The following is a 17,737-nucleotide window of genomic DNA, read 5'->3' as shown; positions in this document are numbered from 1 at the left end:
TTTATATATACACACATGACTAAATTAACAATATGCAATAGATAATTCTATTTTCCAAATCCATAAGAAAAAACAAACAAACCATGACTTTGATTTTCACGTTGGCTATCTTCATCAAATTAAACAGATCAATTTAGTAGAAAATGAATCCATGAACATTTTATTTGGCGTGAGTTTGGCATCGTTCCAGAATCTATGCAATAATATAGAGGCCAAAAAAGCATTTGGAATTTGTTGCAAAGTTGCTTCAATCTTCAGAGGCCACATGACTTGACAAATATTCTCGACTCCAATCTTCACGGTAGATGAGATCCTACTATGTGGGCACTACCCTCGCTTCATTTCAACGGATAAGATTTTGNTAATTACATTTTGTAGTCCAAAACCCAAAATAATTACTGATTTTAAGAAAAATCAAATTTTGAAAAGATATACGTGGGCATGCAGATATCATGTTAATGTGCAATTATGTAGAAAGAGCCTAATTACATTCAGAATCTGTGGTGATCCAATTTCCTCTACAAGAGCGATCTCTTGCATGTAAAGGAGTCGAGTTCACAGAAGGTTCTGCACTTGCAAATACTCTTTCATTAATTCTCATCGAATAAGTCGTCGAAATCGCATCAGAAGAAGCAGTGGAGAAACTCTCCATATCCCATCTAAATTCGATCTTTGGGGGCTCGTCGCTAAGTTGATGATAATCTGGCACTGTCTTTAAGATTGATTTGTTCCGAAGATGCATCACCTGTAAGATCATGTAATTCGTTCCTTCAGTTTATTCGAAGGGATGATTCTACACAAATTTGAATCTAATTAGAAAACGACCTCCATTTGTTAAAATATATAGCATTGTCCAATGTTTGTTCAAAGAAAAAAATTGAGTCATTATTCAAACTGTACGTGTCCCTTGTGCATAAGCAGATTGTACCTTTCTACCAATATATTTTCCTCCCTTTTCAGCCTTAGCAGCAGCAGTAGCCCATCTCAGCAACTCCTTCATCCTCGAAATGGCCTTCGTTTTTCTCCCGTTCACCTTTTCATTCGAGCATCCGTTGATGCGTCGATCATTACAATTTGCTGCGGATGATTGAGTTATATCTGTAACGGGCAAGATCTTTCTCCCGACATAAGTTGTAGCAGTACTATCGGCCATGTGTGCAACGCTTATTTCTTCGGATTTCATCTTCATGGAATGGACAGAATTCTGCCTTCTGCGAAAGCTTGCAAATCTTTTTGGGTGAAACGTATGGTGAGACCAAGTCTTTGTGATATCTTTTCCTTGCAAGAAGTAGAAAATGTTTAAGCTCTTGCAGCACAACTTGACCCTTTCCACTCGCTTCAATCGCCTTCGTTTAAGCCCTCGCTCGTTATGCAAAACGATCGATCCAGTTCTTCTATCTGCAATGAAACAAACAACTTTGAATTTCATTGTTTGGATGTATAGAGCTCGGCTTGTTTCTTCAAACCGGTCAACTTACTTGCACCGTGTAAACATATCATAATTGAAAGGGTTATGATCTTCTTACCTTGAAGACCTTTTTTCTTGACAAGGGGACTAAAAGTTGCCACTTTGGGAGACTCTGAGGCAATGTTGGGGAGCCAATGAAGAATCTGCCACATTTAAAAACAACAAGAAAACTAGTATTATTCCAAATTTGATTTCATACTGAATAAAATCACAAAGCTAGCTCACCTGCATGTTATGTTGGTTATATTCAATTGAATTCAAATGACAGATGGTGTAGACATTATTCTTAGTCAAAATGGACAGCACAGAAGAAATCTATCTCTGCTGTCTGTACATACCAAAGATTCTTGATTTTTGGCTATTTGTTATGTAAATTTTGGAATATTTTCATATGAGGAAATATATAAATCTTGGGGTGAATCAAAGAAGATATGAGACAACTAAGCTCTCTGTCTGTGTATATGTTTGTTGGGGGGGGGGGGGGGGGGGGGTGTGGTTGTCTTGTGATTCCAACTGCTGACGGATTCGTTTTATATATAGGCGAGAATGGACTTAATTGCAGTCAACATCGAAATCATAAATTTTATTTGAGGGAATTTTTTTATTTTGTTAATCAGCAAAATTTAACAATAACATGATCTCAAATCCAGCTAATTAATCATTTCAATCACTAGTAATGACGTAGCAAATTCGAAATTTTAAAAAAAAAAATACTAAACATTTTGGAGATAGGTAATGATCATATATTTACACTCCACGTTTTGTTAATGTCATATTGACGCTATATTTTATTGACAAAATTGACGTGGAATGTGAGTAACAAAAAGTGGAGTTTAATTTAAATTGAATATATTTAATTAATATGTGCTCGGGGTAAAACAAGATTTCCTCAATTTTGGCCTGATGATTTTATTTTCTTGAGGTTACAAGGCTTAAGATTGTGCTCAACTTCGTTATGAAACCATAATTTTGTTTGCCATAAATAATTAGAAGAAAAAAAAAAGAGACAAAAATGACTCGATTAGTATGTTCCATCATAGTCTAATATACTATATTTTCCATTTTCAAATCCTAAAGCACCCTATGAAATTTTTTTTTTTTAAAAAAAAAACGTAATATCCCAAGATATTTTTACATCCTATGAACTATTTTTTTTTAAAAAAAAACTTAATATTCCAAGATATTTTACATGATGTGATACAGACAACAAAAAAATATCTCATTCAAAAAGCATAACAATATATACAATATAATTTTCAAGAATGATGCTACATGTACATCGATATTTGTACATCAATTTGTACAACACAAAAAATTCAATTTGTCAAAATCTCACTATATATTGAATACAAAATCTCAGGATATAACAATAAAATCTCGCGATATAATAATTGTAAATATCGTTGTAACGATATATTGGTTGTACCTTTAACATTATTCAATTAAAAAAAAACACAATTTTAGAAAACATAAATCGGAAAACTCCGGAAACCTAACATAGCCTGATAGTGCCACACGATCCACGAATAGTTCGGTTTGAGACATGATGCTGTCTAAATTAGATTGCACGAATATAAATGAAAAGACCTAAAATGGGCTACATGATAATCTCCCCTTTCCAAATATACACTTTTTTAAGAGTGAAAACTAGGCGTACTAAATGCTGCGGCCCCGTCAGAAACCGGACAAACTGTGCACTTTGTTGGGTGTGAGTTGACCCATAAGTACTCATGGTCCCCTTCCATTGTGAGAGCACAAATACATAAGGTTGATAGACTCCTGTGCCAAATATCGATTACTTATAATTTATTTGATATGAATATCTCAAGTTTGTGATGAGATTTAGCTTCTTCTTATATTCTAGTTTATATGCTTTTAGGTTTTCTATTTCTGAGCGTTAGTATTTATATACATATAAGGGTATGTTACATCCTCTTGCCACATTTTGACAGTGTTTCAAATTTTTTTTTTAAAAAAAAATCTCACCCAACCAAAAAGAAAAAAAGGTCCGATTGGTTATAAATTTTATTTCGTCGCAATAAAATTTGGCCATTATTATTACACAAAAACTCATCACATGTAAAAAATACAAAGAAAAAAAAGGCAGATAGCATAGAGATCAGCCTTCTCCAGGAAAGCCCAAGTTTTTTTTTTTAAAAAAAAAAAAAAAAAAAGATGCAGGGCATTTTTTTATACTGAGAATGACGAGGCTTTTTCCCTTTTCTTATTTTACCAGTGACTCACTGTAACCGATTATTTCACATGAAAGTAGTCATTTTCCCCATCTATCAACTTTTTCCATGTTTAATTTTCATGTGAATGAGTAAAAGTTTTAATTTGATCTCTGCTCATGGTCTCTTGACTCTTGGAGAGATGAAACAATCAAGACAAAAGAAAACGACCCTTTTTTGTTGGTTTTTTTTTTTAATGCGAATTCGAAATCAATAGTCAGAAATCAAATTCAAATGAAGTCAAGACAATGTGTTGCCATTCAGAGTTATTAAATCTTTCAAGTCATTTTCATGTCAATTAGTACCCTCTCCTCCCACCATTGTGCCAAGGAAAACAAGAAATTCGGCATGAGAGAAAGGAATTCCAGTATCTTCCTTAATATGCAAAATGCTTGCTTAAAAAAATGGAGTTGTTTTTATTCAAATACATGAGAATAATAATTTATATATTAACTAAGTAAAAGCACTGAAAACAACTAAATTTTTGTGTTATAATCAGAAATAATAAAAATTAATATCTTACTAAAGAGTTTAACGGAAAATCAATTATATGCAATATTCGAAGAGACAAAAATGAAATTTGGCTTCGCCCGGACTCGAACCGGAGACCTTCAGTGTGTTAGACTGACGTGATAACCAACTACACCACGAAACCTGATTGCTCATTGGTTCTTCAAATTTTAATTTTTATATAAATCTTTGTTTAGCTGCTAAGTTTAGTCCGAAAGTGACAAGTTAATTGAAATATATTATATATTACTGTAAAAGTACTGGGAAAAAAGGATAATATATTATTGTGCATTTATATTGAGTCGAGTATAAGTTCGTTGTTATTGAATCAAGAAATGTTCATATGTATTCTACATACATATAGACACTTTATAAATGTCTATATATGACACTTGTTCATGATTCAATACTACTCTCGAAACATGTGGTTGTCCAGCAATTTTTAAATAAACACAAATAAAATAATTAAGAACAGTTTTACAATCTTTTTCAGGTTACAAAAAAAAATAATAATAATAATACTCTACTCCATTAATTAGTAATTTATTTAAGAACCAAATCAGGAAAGCCGAGAAGTTTCCGAACAGAGCTGAAAAAGCAAAGCGATAGTTTAACGTAACTCGTCGATGATGGCATCAACGGCGGGCACGATTCTCCTGCCGATTCAAGGAATCGATTCCATTTCCGCCTTTCCTCCGTCGTCTTCTCGCGTGCCAAATCACTTGTCAAATCATTTTGCCCGCAGTACCGCTACATCTTGCAGAACCATATCGAGAAATGAGAGGCCGACCAAGTTTCGGGTCGTGTGCTCCGCTTCGTTCGGATCGCGGTTGGAGGAATCAGTGAGGAAGACAATTGGAGAAAACCCAGTTGTGGTTTACTCCAAGACTTGGTGCTCGTTAGTGCATGCTCAATCTAGCTCGAATTTCTTTTAAGAGTATGTTTCTTTTCTGCAAGATGTGAAGTGTGCTTTTTTTTTTTCTTGAATTTGTGTTGGTAGGTACTCTTCGGAGGTGAAGTCTTTGTTTAAGAGACTAGGTGTGGATCCTCTTGTTGTTGAATTGGACAAATTAGGTATATTTTGCTCTCTCCTTTTCGATCACGGCATGCGATTTGATTATTGATGAAATTCTACTTTCTTGTTCATGAAAACTCCGTGTTCTTATTTGACATTTTTGAGAAATGGATAAAGACTAAAAATTTGTTTATCTGGTGGAGTTAAAGCATGCACTTAGATCAATATAGTTTACTTTGTGTTGTTTTGTTGAAACAATGATTACTGATGCTGATAATTTTTCCTGGGGATATCTGAAACTATAATTTCAACTATTCAAGAAATGTTATATCTGAGATTCTTGAACATGTTTAAGCCTCGGATCTGCCGCCCTTGTAGAGAGGCATCAATCTCATTGAAGATTTTTAGTCCAAACCTCATCATCATCATCATCAGGTTAATTTCGATAACTTTGAAGAATTAATCTTGCCAAGCAGGGGACTGATACAAACATGTTTGTTTTCATATTCATGCTACTGACGCCTTTTTTACTGTATACATGTCTGGGATGAATCATTCCATGCGTTCAATAACTTGCTATTTTTTAAAAAATTATGTTTCGCTGGTAAAAATTCCATTTTTGGTTGAGGTTATGTAGATTAACTGGTTATCAGTCTGGATGCTCATTTCAACAGCTTTAAAGTAGCTACTAATGAGGATTTTAAGTGGTTCTGCTCTTTGTATGATTTAATTGTATACACAACCATATGCCTTGGTCTTGTATTATGTCAAGATTTTAAATTTTTCCATTTTTTCAGGTCCTCAAGGACCACAACTACAGAAAACTTTAGAAAGGCTTACTGGACAACACACTGTTCCCAATGTTTTTATAGGTAAGAAGCATTAGAAATGCGCATACTGGACCAAAATTCTGTTGTTTTCTTCACCACAAATGAATTTGTGCGCATAGGTCATAAGTCTTGTTCTTTATGTACACTAAAGTTGATTTTCTTGACAGGGGGAAAGCATATTGGCGGTTGTACAGGTACTACTCCTAGCTGCTGGATCATCCTGCTATTGATAGATATTTTGGCTAAACATTTAGTTTCATTTCTTAGAAAAATCGAATGTGAAATTTCAAGAATGTTGATAGATCAGCAAAATTTTAGTAAATGCCTTGTTTCTTGTTGCAGATACTGTCAAGCTACACCGTAAAGGTGAACTCAAGCCTTTGCTATTGAAAATCTATGCCACGAAATCAGAGAGCTAGTTCGGAGCGTAATATTTGGTGAAGGAAGCCTTTTACCCCTTCTTTAAGTGAATAAACTTCTGCCCTTTATTTACCGACTATTTTATTTACTCTTTTTAAATGTTCATGTTTTTCTAAGATAAAAAAATGACAAATCATGCATCCGGTGTAACTTTTTCATATTTTATGGGATTTAATAAATATAATAAATAAAAGAAACACTCCTTGTGTGATTACATTCTGAAAAATATAACTTTCCTTCCAAGAATAATGAAACACAAGAACACAAACACTGCTGAAAAGAAGATTAGAACATTTAATAAGTTAAAGCATAAAAGTTGGAGCTGAAAATATGGGAGAGTTGCACAAAGATAAAATTAATGACAGGCAGACGAAAAGATGTTTTCTCCTTATATTAATTTCCGCCTCTTTATATTGATCTCATCATAAGAATTATATATCCTTCATAAAATTAAAGAAGATAGTCTGTATGGAATCTCTTTATTTTGTTGAATACTGTGGCAAAACCATTGAAACCACAGTGACGAACAAGGCCTCAGTAGCCGAAAAATGGCTACTAAATAGGATGAGGTCTTTGGAGCTAAATGGTGGACTCGAAAACAGAGTTGCTGGCGTAGGGTGCAAGTGTTTCCCTCCCCTTAACCCCGCCGACTCGTCAATATTCACCAAGAAAATAGCGACACTGCAACTGTGCATGGACACCAAATGCCTGGTACTCCAACTCCCGCACATGGATTATATTCCTGCTCAGTGCTTCATCCGGAACTTGCTCGCCAATTCTGGTGTAATTACCTTTGTTGGAGTTGAGGTACAGAAGATGTGGAACAAGATAATGAGTGAATATGGAATCGAGTGCTTGAGATGCGAGTGTAAAGTGGTTGATGCGCATTTTCTGGTCAAGGCATGGTTCCCGATGAGCTATAGAGGAAGGCCTACCCTGAAAGCTCTGGCATATGGGGTTGCGGGACTGTCCATGAGGAAGAGCACAGTAGGTAAATGTTATCGTTATGGTGCCGATTGGGGAGCGAAGATTCTGGATGAGGAGCTGGTTCAGCAGGCTTGCGTTGACGCCTATGCATTGTATGAGATTGCTCTCACTCTGTTGAAAGATCCATGAACATATGGTTGATCTGCTGAAACAACTATATATTGATGTTGTATGTACGTGTTAAAGCAAAAATAATGTAGTGATTTTTAAGTTTCAAGAATATGAAATGTTTATGTACAAGATAATTGGTGCATATGTATCGATCAATTTTATTCGTCAAATTATGATATCTATCTATATATCTATATATAAAAGTCAGGATAAATTTGTTGTTATATTCTAAATAATAAAATGTAAATATATATAAAACTATTATATATATATTTTTTTTTAAAAAAATATAATTTAATTAAAAAAATTTTAAACACAGCAATGTATGTAATGAATTTTCTCATTCTTTGTTCTTAATATAAAGTCTGAATCTGAGATTCTGAACGCATGAAGAAGATCAACCATCGGCAACAAGATATTATTATTATTCAACGCTTGTTCTCGATAGTTCTAGAAACCAAACATAAACCATGTCTGTGTCTGTTCAAATTCTACATAGGAAGACATTTAATTTTTTGTTGCAAAAAGCAAAGCAAAGCAAAGCGTGTATCTATCTAATCTATCTATTTAACTCGAGTAACTGTTATTAGGCTGGCTATTGAACCGTGCATGAATGGGTTACTCAAGTCTACAAATGGGGACAGGATCATCCTCAAATTATCAAATTCAAATACATTTTTAAGCCTACCTATAACTATTATTCCCTTTAGTCTCAAATTTTAAAGCAATGTAATAAAAAATAATAATTAGTTGGATAGATCGAGGCGAAGTTTGGATCTGTAAAGAAACAAATGGTAAGGTTTTTTTTTTTGAATAAGGAAAAATGTATCGTACGTTTAGAATAAACAATTTTCTTCCAAATACAAGGAAAATAGACATTTTTTTCCTCTCTTTTCTACAAAACGACCTTTTTCCATTTGGATCGGATACTAATAATATCCTAACAAAAGAACGTGAAAATGTTATTGAGCCAATCCGTTGGAACGGCCCATTTACAATGTATCGCGAAGCCCAAAAACCGACTAGTTAACCTTAACTGAAATGAACGGGGGCAAAGACCACCATAATACTGCTCTACCCTACTGTCTCTGCTTTCTCTACTGTATTTGTCCCGCCCCCATTCATTTGCTTCTGTATACTTGTTTTTTTCCAGTAGATTTTTGCATGTAGATGTTCACTGAATCTTTCACTCACTTCCAATTCTTGCTTTGGCAGTTCAAGTGAATTATTTGCAGGCGAAGGCGACGCCGAGCTGTTCCCGGTAGCATGTTTTCCTTTTGTTCTTCTTATCTGTGTAGCTTTGAATCCTTTCTGGGTTTTTCTGTTGTACTTTACTTTTATATGTTTTTTGATCTTGTTTTCCCTTTCAATTTCAGTCGATCTCTTGACGGGCTTAAGCTGTTTTTATGCATCTACTTGCATTTTTGTTGGAATGTTTGATTCAATTAAGATACGTTTTGTTTTTGTTTACTCATTTGAATGAATTACATTTTTAGACCTCGGAAAATTGAATTGCCCACTTCCTCAGACGAAAGAGGATGGCTCAGTTACATGGTATTTCTTTGTGTTCTTCTACTAATCTCCTATTCCAAGGTCCTAAAAGAGGTATTTTACAGTGTAAAATCTTTTTTTTTTGGTTGATAACAAGAATAACAGTTTGCTTTATTCCTACATGGTTTTAAATGTGATTTTAAGTAATTTCTTACAATGTGAATTTAGGTCGCCTGTATGATATTTTTTATTGTCCAATAAAGTTGGCTTATGAATTAGAGGTATTTTTACTTTGTCATTCAAATGCACCATTTTTATTATAATGATAAAAGGGATGGCGTTCTTGAGGATTTTTCATGTCCCTTTTCTCGATGCTAGGTAGGAGTAAAATCCAGCGAGTTTAATGGTCATGCCGTTGTCCAGGCCAGATCTAACTCTGGTTTCACATGTAGCAATCGTGGTACGAGCTTAATTGTTCTATACCACATGGTTCCATCATTTGCTTGTCTTGTTTATTTTTTGATTATGATCATGTAACTACAACATTAATGGAGTTTAATTTTTCCAAGTGTAATTGAAATTTCACAAAATGTGGTGGCTTCGAGGCTGCCGTTTTACTTTCCCTTTTTCCTACCATGTTATATCCTAGACCATGCATGCCTGTCAAGACAAAAAATTGGCTCAAAGGGTGCTCTTTTTTTATGTGGTTTCATGGAAATGCTATCAATTTCTCCCAATCACACAAATTTTAGTAATGGCTTAGCTCAGCATTTCAACACTTGTAAGTTTATAGCACTTGTGACCCTGACCCATAATGAATTTGTTTGATGCAGCTATACGAGCAGTTTCGACTAGTGACAAAGAGACAGTGGTTTATGGTGGTGTGGATGGAAAAATTCTGCGTAAAAAGTTGAACAAAGTCGTCCTGGCATATAGTGGTGGTCTAGATACCTCGGTAATTGTACCTTGGCTTAGGTATTTCATTAGCTTCATCTTTTGAACTTCGATAAATTTTACACTTGGTTAACATGAGGTGGCTCTTTATCTAATTTCTTATCCTTCAAATACAAAGCATATGTTTGTTACTTTCCAGTTATCTTTGAGAATGGACATTTTTTTTTTATTTCCATGATACAATTTATCCTAAATCTAATGGAACATTCTGTTGCTTTGTTTATAAAATGTTTATGTTCAATGAAACTTGGAGTTCCACATTACGATTTTGAGAACTAAGGCCTTGAGATGTTGCAGACATATACTCAGATGTATAAACTGCAAGTCTGTTCTTCCATTTTGAAACTAAAGTTACTTCAATAAAGACGCATTGATTTCAGTTTACTCTTTACTCTGGGAAGTCAGACACCAGTTTGTTTACTGCAAGGGTTGGGTCCAACTTTTATGGAACTTTTTCTTGTTGAACAATATTATTCTTGATTGTTAATCTTAAACTTCGCACACCTGTGTATGCATACCTCAATTCGAAAGATGTCTAAATTTGCAAACATTGGAAGTCGAGAATGAATAGATGAAGGGAAAGTTTACCGCACTTGTTTCTTAGTGTATTTACGTTTCTTTTTCTGCTTGGGCGATGCAGGGAAAATTATGGCTGCGAAGTTGTTTGCTTCACTGCAGATGTTGGCCAAGTATGTGAATTCAATATGCACGGTTTCATCAATTCATAAAAATCTGATATTTGTATGAGTTACAGTTGAAACTTGAAAATACAATGAGAATCATGACTGAAGTTAATTATTTTGTTGACAGATAACATAAATGTAGGAATAATAAGGGTAGGAATAGTTTGCCCTTTTCTCTTGTTTACAGTCTTGTTTTTGATCAAAATCTTCAAATTTAGGGTGTTCAAGAATTAGAAGGTCTGGAACAAAAGGCCAAGGCTAGTGGAGCGTGTCAACTAGTGGTGAAGGATCTGAAAGAGGAATTTGTGAGAGATTTTATTTTTCCTTGCTTGCGAGCTGGTGCTATCTATGAGAGAAAGTACTTGCTCGGGACTTCAATGGCCCGACCTGTTATTGCTAAGGTACCTAATGAAAATATATAAGAGGAAATTCGGCTTTTATTTCCTGTTTTTCAGATAATATTTCACTCCTTGGTTTTTGTTTCTTTTATTCAAAAATGTATTCATCTTTTTTAGTTATTGGAATTGGATGAAGTCTTATCCTTAAGTGTATCATTTATGTACTCGTTTCCTGTTTGCATACTTATTAACTGGATGAAAAGGGATCAACGTTTGATATTTTTACATTGTTTTGTCAATGCTTCCTCTTAGCTACCCCATCTTCGCAAAAAAATTTCTTTGGGATTTGTCTTTAGTTGTGTTGCTTTGTTCTCTTAGTGTACATATCAATGCATTCAAAACGCAGGCCATGGTTGATGTGGCCAAAGAAGTTGGAGCTGATGCTGTTTCTCATGGATGTACAGGGAAAGGAAATGACCAGGCATGCTATAGGATTTCTGTCGATACATTTTGATTCTTATGGAAGCTTTTCTTTTCCACTTAGTTTTCTCTTCTTCGTTACAGGTCCGGTTTGAGCTGACTTTCTTTGCTCTGAATCCTGAACTAAGTGTCGTTGCTCCTTGGAGGGAATGGGAAATTAAGGGAAGAGAAGATGCAATTGAATATGCTGTAAAGCATAATGTGCCTGTTCCAGTAACAAAGAAATCCATCTACAGCAGAGATAGGAACCTGTGGCACCTCAGCCATGAGGTGAGTGTTAATTTTATATTTTGATTTTATGTGAGGAAATTTCATTACATTTTCTATATTCATACCCTTCGGATATTTTTTATGGCACCAGATTCAAGGCAGCATATTAATATGTTATGAGCTTAGGGATATTTATGCTTAGAGGAGTTGTTTTATTTGCATTATCAATCAGTTGGTTGACAGGTTGAGTCACTGAAATTCATATCATGCCTACGGGATATAGTTATAGCTTTATAAATTTTAACGACTGTGATCTTGTACTGTGTACATGCTCCTTACCTCTGGTCCTCATTGTCCAAATGTTGACATCCATTTTGGTATATTAATGTTTAAGGGGGATATCTTGGAAGACCCTGCAAAGGAGCCTATGGAGGACATGTACATGATGACGGTCGACCCAAAAGCGGCCCCGGATCAACCTGAGTTAGTTGCCTTAACTTCATCTATTTTATTTTGTAATAATTTATCCCTGCCATCAAACCTTTTTTACATTGCTTTGTGCATATGTTTGCACTATGGTTAATTATTGGTTACTTCTATTCCTCATAGTCCCATACTTGCAGGTATGTGAATATTGGTATGGTTGAGGGTCTCCCTGTTTCGATAAATGGAAAGCAACTGTCTCCTGCATCTCTTCTCTCAGAGCTAAATGAAATTGGTGGGAAGCATGGGATTGGCCGTGTAGATATGGTTGAAAATCGTCTTGTGGGAATGAAGAGCCGTGGGGTGTACGAAACTCCTGGTGGAACAATCCTCTTCACAGCTGCAAGAGAACTTGAGTCTCTGACACTTGATCGTGAAACCATGCAGACGAAGGATTTTCTTGCCCTGAAGTATGCCGAGTTAGTATATGCCGGCAGATGGTTTGATCCACTTCGCGAGTCAATTGATGCTTTCATGACAGAAATCACAAAAAGTAGCAGTGGATCAGTTACTCTCAAGCTTTATAAAGGATCTGTGAGTGTAACTGGTAGGGAAAGTCCTAACAGTCTCTACAGACAAGACATCTCCTCATTCGAGAGTGGGGAAATCTACAATCAAGCTGATGCTGCTGGCTTCATACGGCTCTATGGATTGCCGATAAGGGTCCGTGCTATGCTTGACAAGAGCCTCTAATATATATTGACTTGGCCAATCTGCCTGTCTCTGCTTTTCCAAGCTGAGGGTTGTAAGTGCAATGTGCTGATTCTGTGTTAAGTTGATGCCGTGTTCCTTTTCGAGAATTGACGAGTTTCGTGATAAAAACTTTGAAGTTCCGGCCAGACCATGAAATTCCACCTGCATGCCATCAATGGTCCCAGAGTGGAGTTTTTGGCTCATAAAACAGCAAGATTAAAATAGGATCATGCTAGTTTACCTTGTCATAATGCTTAAGAATTATCTCATCTCATCTTATGTGTTGCTGTCATAGATTCTTTTTCTAGGCAATTCAAAGAGCTCAGCTTCTACCATTATATTTTTTATATACCCGAAACTGATTTGGAAACAGAAGGCCTATTAAAACATAAGAAGCTTCAAAACAGCAAGCAATGCAACTTAAAAATCTATCCTGCTACCGAAGATTCATACGACTCTAAGCTATATCCCATATAAACTATTCAAATCAACAGTTCCAAAAGGTGAACAATTGTCCAGCACGAAACAACAATTAATAATGTATCAGGTATAATATGCAACTATTGAATGCATGATCCAGGAAATTTTGTTGCTCGGGAAAAAGGGTTATCCTCCTAGCTTGCGGATTTTGTCTTGTGCCAAACATTAAGGACATCAATTTTTCTAAAAAAAATCTTTTCTTTTAATTCTTCTTTATATTTTAAATTATAGAAATATAATTTAAATCAATTTTATTTTAATCATTATTATACTTGATATATAAAAATATAAGGCGCTGCCGGTCTCCGTGGTCGCATACAGATCATCCAAAATAAGAGCCACAACTCGAGATATAATAACAGGCGGTGTCTCCGCAATTGAAACAACTACCGTCAACTGCTCAGCCGTTTCTTGGTGGCTCAAACAGCCATGGCCGCCGCGTTGCGGCTATCCACTCTTATCACTGCACGTCCCATTTGCAATCACGGTAACAAGTGCCTCGGATTTTCTGGCCAATTCACGGTAAATGTGTTCAGCCCAGCCGTTGCCTCTGTTTACTTCACACAATGCCTTAGAAGTCGAGTCATCTGCTCTGCATCCAACGGACCCTCGTCTTCAGAGATTAGGTTCCTTCTTATTCCAACTCCGATTGACAGTGTGCTTCAACTATCTGAATAAAACATAAGTATTTAGTGGGCATGTTTCTTGTTATTTGCGGACTTTTATCTTTACAGTTAAAAATGAATGGACAAAACCTCAGGAATAAGATGTTTCGTGATATGTTCTATCATCAGTTATATGAATGGGTTAATAAAGTGTGCAATGCCAAGTAGCTGCTAGCAAATGCTAGTTTTGTTTTCTGTCGACCATAAAATAGCGAATGCGCATCTAACTTTTGTTTTTCGCATGGTATCGCAAGTAGAAATATTATGCCACAAATATTGCAACTATCTGTTTATTATTTTGTATGACTCGCATGATCCTGTCCAAATTCTTCGATGGCATGTGTTCAGGCTTTGTCTAACAAGTGAAGCCTCCTTGTAATCTTGAGTTTATTTCATATCCAGTTCCACAGCTAAAATACGTAGTGAGGTTCTTTCTCCTTTCCGCACTCTTCGAATGTTCTTTTATCTTGCTTTTGTGGCAAGTGGTTCTCTTGGAGGATTTATAGCCATCACTCAACTCATTGGTGCCTTAGCTAATTCATCCAGAGCAGCTGAGGTTCCTGAGATCCTCAAGGGTATTGCAATAGATTTTGGTGCTGTATCTATTTTTGGATTTCTTTATTACCAGGAGAATAATGCCAAAAATGCTCAGTTAGCTAGACTTTCGAGGGAGGAGAATCTCTCAAATCTTAAGCTTCGGATAGATGAGAAGAAAATTCTTCCGCTCAGCGCATTTCGGGGAATAGCTCGTCTTGTCATCTTAGCTGGCCCTGCATCTTTCATTGAAGAGTCCTTCAAACTTAGTGAACCTTTCACCGAGTCTCTTCTTGAGAGAGGAGTGCTCGTTGTCCCTTGTGCTTCTGATGGAACTTTGCTTAACTTTCAGTTTCAAGAAACGGAAGAAACAAAGGAAATCACCGCCAAAAGAAAAAGGCTATGGCAGCTGTCTCCTGTTCTTGCCACTGAATGGGCAGCGTAAGTCATCTATCTATGGTAAAGTGAATGACTAATTTCTTTTCTCCATATTTATCCCCTCTCACCACTGATTCCCAATTTTCGATTGTGATCATACATTTCATGAGAAAAAGAAAAAATTGAAATTACTGTAACACTTCTTATTTTGTATCTTGTTTACTACAGGTGGTTAGATGAACAAAAGAAACTGGCCAATATCTCCCCTGAATCTCCAGTGTGAGTAATCTAATGTTTTCTCAAAAATATCTCGTTTGCAGGGACACACTATCTTATTTAAATTTATGAGAAAATAACTTGATTCTTGTTACATGCTATCATTCTTTCATGGCATGACACGGGTTCAGGAAGATTTCTGAATAAAACATTTCATGATTTCTCTTCACTCCTTGTGTTATACAAAGTATTGGTGATAATATTTAAGACGGGTTCTTGTTCTTATGTGAAGGTATTTGTCTCTCCGAATGGATGGTCGAGTTCGAGGCAGTGGAGTCGGTTATCCACCGTGGAATGCTTTCGTTGTGCAATTACCACCAGTGAAAGGGATATGGACTGGTCTTCTCGATGGCATGGATGGAAGAGTTTTGTGAGCAGTAAATTTACTCTTTCCTGGTGTATGTATGAATTTTGAAACTTCTCTAAAGCTATCCTTCTGTTACACCTTTATACATCTGAAGCCTTTTCTTTTCATTCATGTTACCATCATTAATTCACACGCTACACATAACCAAGGAATCAAACATCGAAAGACAAATATGTTGCTACAAATAATAGCACAACGCAAGCAAGGTCTACGCAACCAGTTCAACTTCATCCAACGCGTAGTAGTTGGTGGATACGTTAGCATAATTCCCTTTGTTGAACCGGACAACCACCAGATAACGAGTGCCGGGATCCTGCTCGATTAAGATACATGATGGAATAAGTACCTGAGCACAAAAATGTCACACACACGAGAGCATGTGTAATTAACCTGGTCGACTGCAGAGCCAACGCCCTTGTACCAATACGATTCTCTCCTTGTAATTTTAACCTGAAAGATCAACGACGTTAAGCCATTAAACTTGTTTTGTTCCACATACCACGATTATATCTATATCTATATATATATACCTATAAATATATGAGTTCTATTTGTGAGCTTACTATTATGACCTTTTGTTTTGCATTTTGATATAGTTGATAGGGTTATTTTAGTCATTGTCCATGTTAAAGTTAATAGGATTTAATTCATTTTAGTAGTTATCTTTCAATTATATTTATGTTGGTAGAAATTGATGTCTTGTGCATTTATTTTTTAGTTCATGTGTTTATTATATTCTTTTGACCTTTAGTATTATCTTTGTATTCTTTTTTCACTTGTTTTATCATTCTTCTTTACTTTTTTTAAATTGTTTTCTCAATGCTTTTCTTTTTCTTCTTTGTGACATTCGTTTTTTGTTATTTTCATCTTTTTTTCCCCTCTTTGTGACATTTGTTTGTCAAAAGAGATTTTGCATTCTATTATGATGATTGTAGTATTTTGTTTTCATTTCATTTGTTCACATATATAATTTGTTTAACCTTTGACGTTTCCCTAGAGCTAGCAATTGATGACACAAATAAATATCTGATGTCTCTTTATTGGTTAGGGCATTTTTTTATCACTTGAGAAGAAAGGTAGAATATATATTTATATTAACTCAGTTTTTAGTTTTGTCCCAAAGATGATGTTAAATATGTAGAAATTCGCTCCATTATAGTTGATAATGTTCAAGTCATTCTCATTTTTACCATATCTTATTCTGTTATATTACAATCATGTGAATGAAAATCTTTCATGATATCAAGTGATTCAAGTTTTTTGTAATGAGACTTAATAGTTATAGCAGTTGATATACTGATTTGGCATATCATCTTCTTTTATCAATATCGTTAGTGAATTTTTGACTAAATTTGAGATTATTTTGAAAATAATTTTAGAAATCTTTTCCCCTTAAAATGGATGTTAGAGGAAGCAATCTTTATGTTTTGTTTACAGCCAGTAAATTTTTGTTTTATGAAGCATTTTTGCATGTAGAAATTTTTTAATGAAATTTAGATAAAAATATCCACCGAAAAATATGTATTCTGATATAAAATTAATTATCTAAATATGTAATTCTAAAAAACAAACATAAAAAAGTAAACAAAATCTATAAAAGGTTAAAAGTTATCAAAAACAATTGAATTAAACTTATAACAATTTTAGTGATTTTATTTTAACAATAGTATGCTAATTTTAATTAATTAAGAGAATTTTTTTTATTATTGCTTATAATTTTGTGTGCTTCATTTGAGTACATGTGGTTTGGGTCATAGTAAATCCATTACTCTATTAATTTATTTTTATTGTTTTTTTTTATGAATGATATTTGGATTAAAAAAATATTTTCTGGTTTGACAAAGTTGATATTATGTCATAATCACGTTGATTGAAAAGTTTGTCATATGTTTATGGTCATCATGTTATTTTATCTATTGTGTTTTGATTTGTTTAGATTGAGAAATACTTTTAAATATGATGTTACTCAAAAGATTTTAGACAGTATCTAAATTTCATAATTATGGTTCGATCCTTTGTTAACCACGTGTAACGCACTTGCATTTTCCTAGTGGTACTAAATATAGTAGCATGTTTTTAGGTTGCATGCATTTGAAAAAGACTCGATAGATATCTACTATACTTAAAGCGTGA

General features: G+C 34.8%; 6 protein-coding genes and 1 non-coding gene across 8 annotated transcripts; 4 read left to right on the top strand and 3 right to left on the bottom strand.

Annotated features, from left to right (window-relative positions):
* Positions 1-104: 104 nt before the first annotated feature.
* LOC140956392 (uncharacterized) lies at positions 105-1,930 on the bottom strand. The gene is made up of 5 exons (XM_073413122.1): positions 1,694-1,930; positions 1,527-1,611; positions 929-1,398; positions 490-745; positions 105-316 (listed from the first exon to the last, which is right to left on the bottom strand). The coding sequence occupies exons 1-5, from the start codon at positions 1,697-1,699 to the stop codon at positions 297-299; spliced, it is 837 nt and encodes a 278-aa protein (XP_073269223.1). The 5' UTR covers positions 1,700-1,930; the 3' UTR covers positions 105-296.
* Positions 1,931-4,280: 2,350 nt separating this feature from the next.
* TRNAV-AAC (transfer RNA valine (anticodon AAC)) lies at positions 4,281-4,354 on the bottom strand. The gene has a single exon. It is a non-coding gene; the product is annotated as a tRNA-Val (tRNA).
* Positions 4,355-4,757: 403 nt separating this feature from the next.
* Positions 4,758-6,685, top strand: LOC140991770 (monothiol glutaredoxin-S10-like). Its single transcript, XM_073461928.1, has 5 exons — positions 4,758-5,107; positions 5,210-5,283; positions 6,022-6,096; positions 6,222-6,248; positions 6,397-6,685. Exons 1-5 carry the CDS (start codon positions 4,836-4,838, stop codon positions 6,471-6,473), a joined length of 525 nt encoding a protein of 174 aa, XP_073318029.1. The 5' UTR covers positions 4,758-4,835; the 3' UTR covers positions 6,474-6,685.
* Positions 6,655-7,735, top strand: LOC140991769 (uncharacterized). Its single transcript, XM_073461927.1, has 2 exons — positions 6,655-6,789; positions 6,824-7,735. Exon 2 carries the CDS (start codon positions 6,943-6,945, stop codon positions 7,588-7,590), a length of 648 nt encoding a protein of 215 aa, XP_073318028.1. The 5' UTR covers positions 6,655-6,789; positions 6,824-6,942; the 3' UTR covers positions 7,591-7,735.
* Positions 7,736-8,567: 832 nt separating this feature from the next.
* Positions 8,568-13,251, top strand: LOC140991081 (argininosuccinate synthase, chloroplastic-like). 2 transcript variants are annotated; one of them, XM_073460996.1, is made up of 12 exons: positions 8,568-8,674; positions 8,788-8,833; positions 9,069-9,177; positions 9,292-9,344; positions 9,442-9,523; positions 9,897-10,038; positions 10,658-10,706; positions 10,919-11,101; positions 11,445-11,519; positions 11,603-11,788; positions 12,123-12,211; positions 12,352-13,251. In XM_073460996.1, exons 3-12 carry the CDS (start codon positions 9,111-9,113, stop codon positions 12,902-12,904), a joined length of 1,479 nt encoding a protein of 492 aa, XP_073317097.1. In that variant the 5' UTR covers positions 8,568-8,674; positions 8,788-8,833; positions 9,069-9,110; the 3' UTR covers positions 12,905-13,251. The 2 variants fall into 2 exon arrangements, with proteins under 2 accessions (XP_073317097.1, XP_073317098.1); XM_073460997.1 differs by having other exon boundaries at positions 8,615-8,674; positions 8,808-8,833.
* Positions 13,252-13,673: 422 nt separating this feature from the next.
* Positions 13,674-15,711, top strand: LOC140991082 (protein LOW PSII ACCUMULATION 1, chloroplastic-like). The gene is made up of 4 exons (XM_073460998.1): positions 13,674-14,010; positions 14,452-15,024; positions 15,190-15,240; positions 15,470-15,711. The coding sequence occupies exons 1-4, from the start codon at positions 13,814-13,816 to the stop codon at positions 15,609-15,611; spliced, it is 963 nt and encodes a 320-aa protein (XP_073317099.1). The 5' UTR covers positions 13,674-13,813; the 3' UTR covers positions 15,612-15,711.
* Positions 15,712-15,811: 100 nt separating this feature from the next.
* Positions 15,812-17,647, bottom strand: LOC140991787 (photosystem I reaction center subunit IV, chloroplastic-like). The gene is made up of 3 exons (XM_073461959.1): positions 17,642-17,647; positions 15,995-16,054; positions 15,812-15,917 (listed from the first exon to the last, which is right to left on the bottom strand). Exons 1-3 carry the CDS (start codon positions 17,645-17,647, stop codon positions 15,813-15,815), a joined length of 171 nt encoding a protein of 56 aa, XP_073318060.1. The 3' UTR covers position 15,812.
* Between the last annotated feature and the right edge of the window lie 90 nt (positions 17,648-17,737).

Source organism: Primulina huaijiensis, chromosome 13 (genome assembly GCF_012295235.1).
Source record: "Primulina huaijiensis isolate GDHJ02 chromosome 13, ASM1229523v2, whole genome shotgun sequence".
In the NCBI taxonomy this organism is placed as follows: Eukaryota; Viridiplantae; Streptophyta; class Magnoliopsida; order Lamiales; family Gesneriaceae; genus Primulina; species Primulina huaijiensis.
This window is presented reverse-complemented; position numbering and strand designations above follow the sequence as displayed.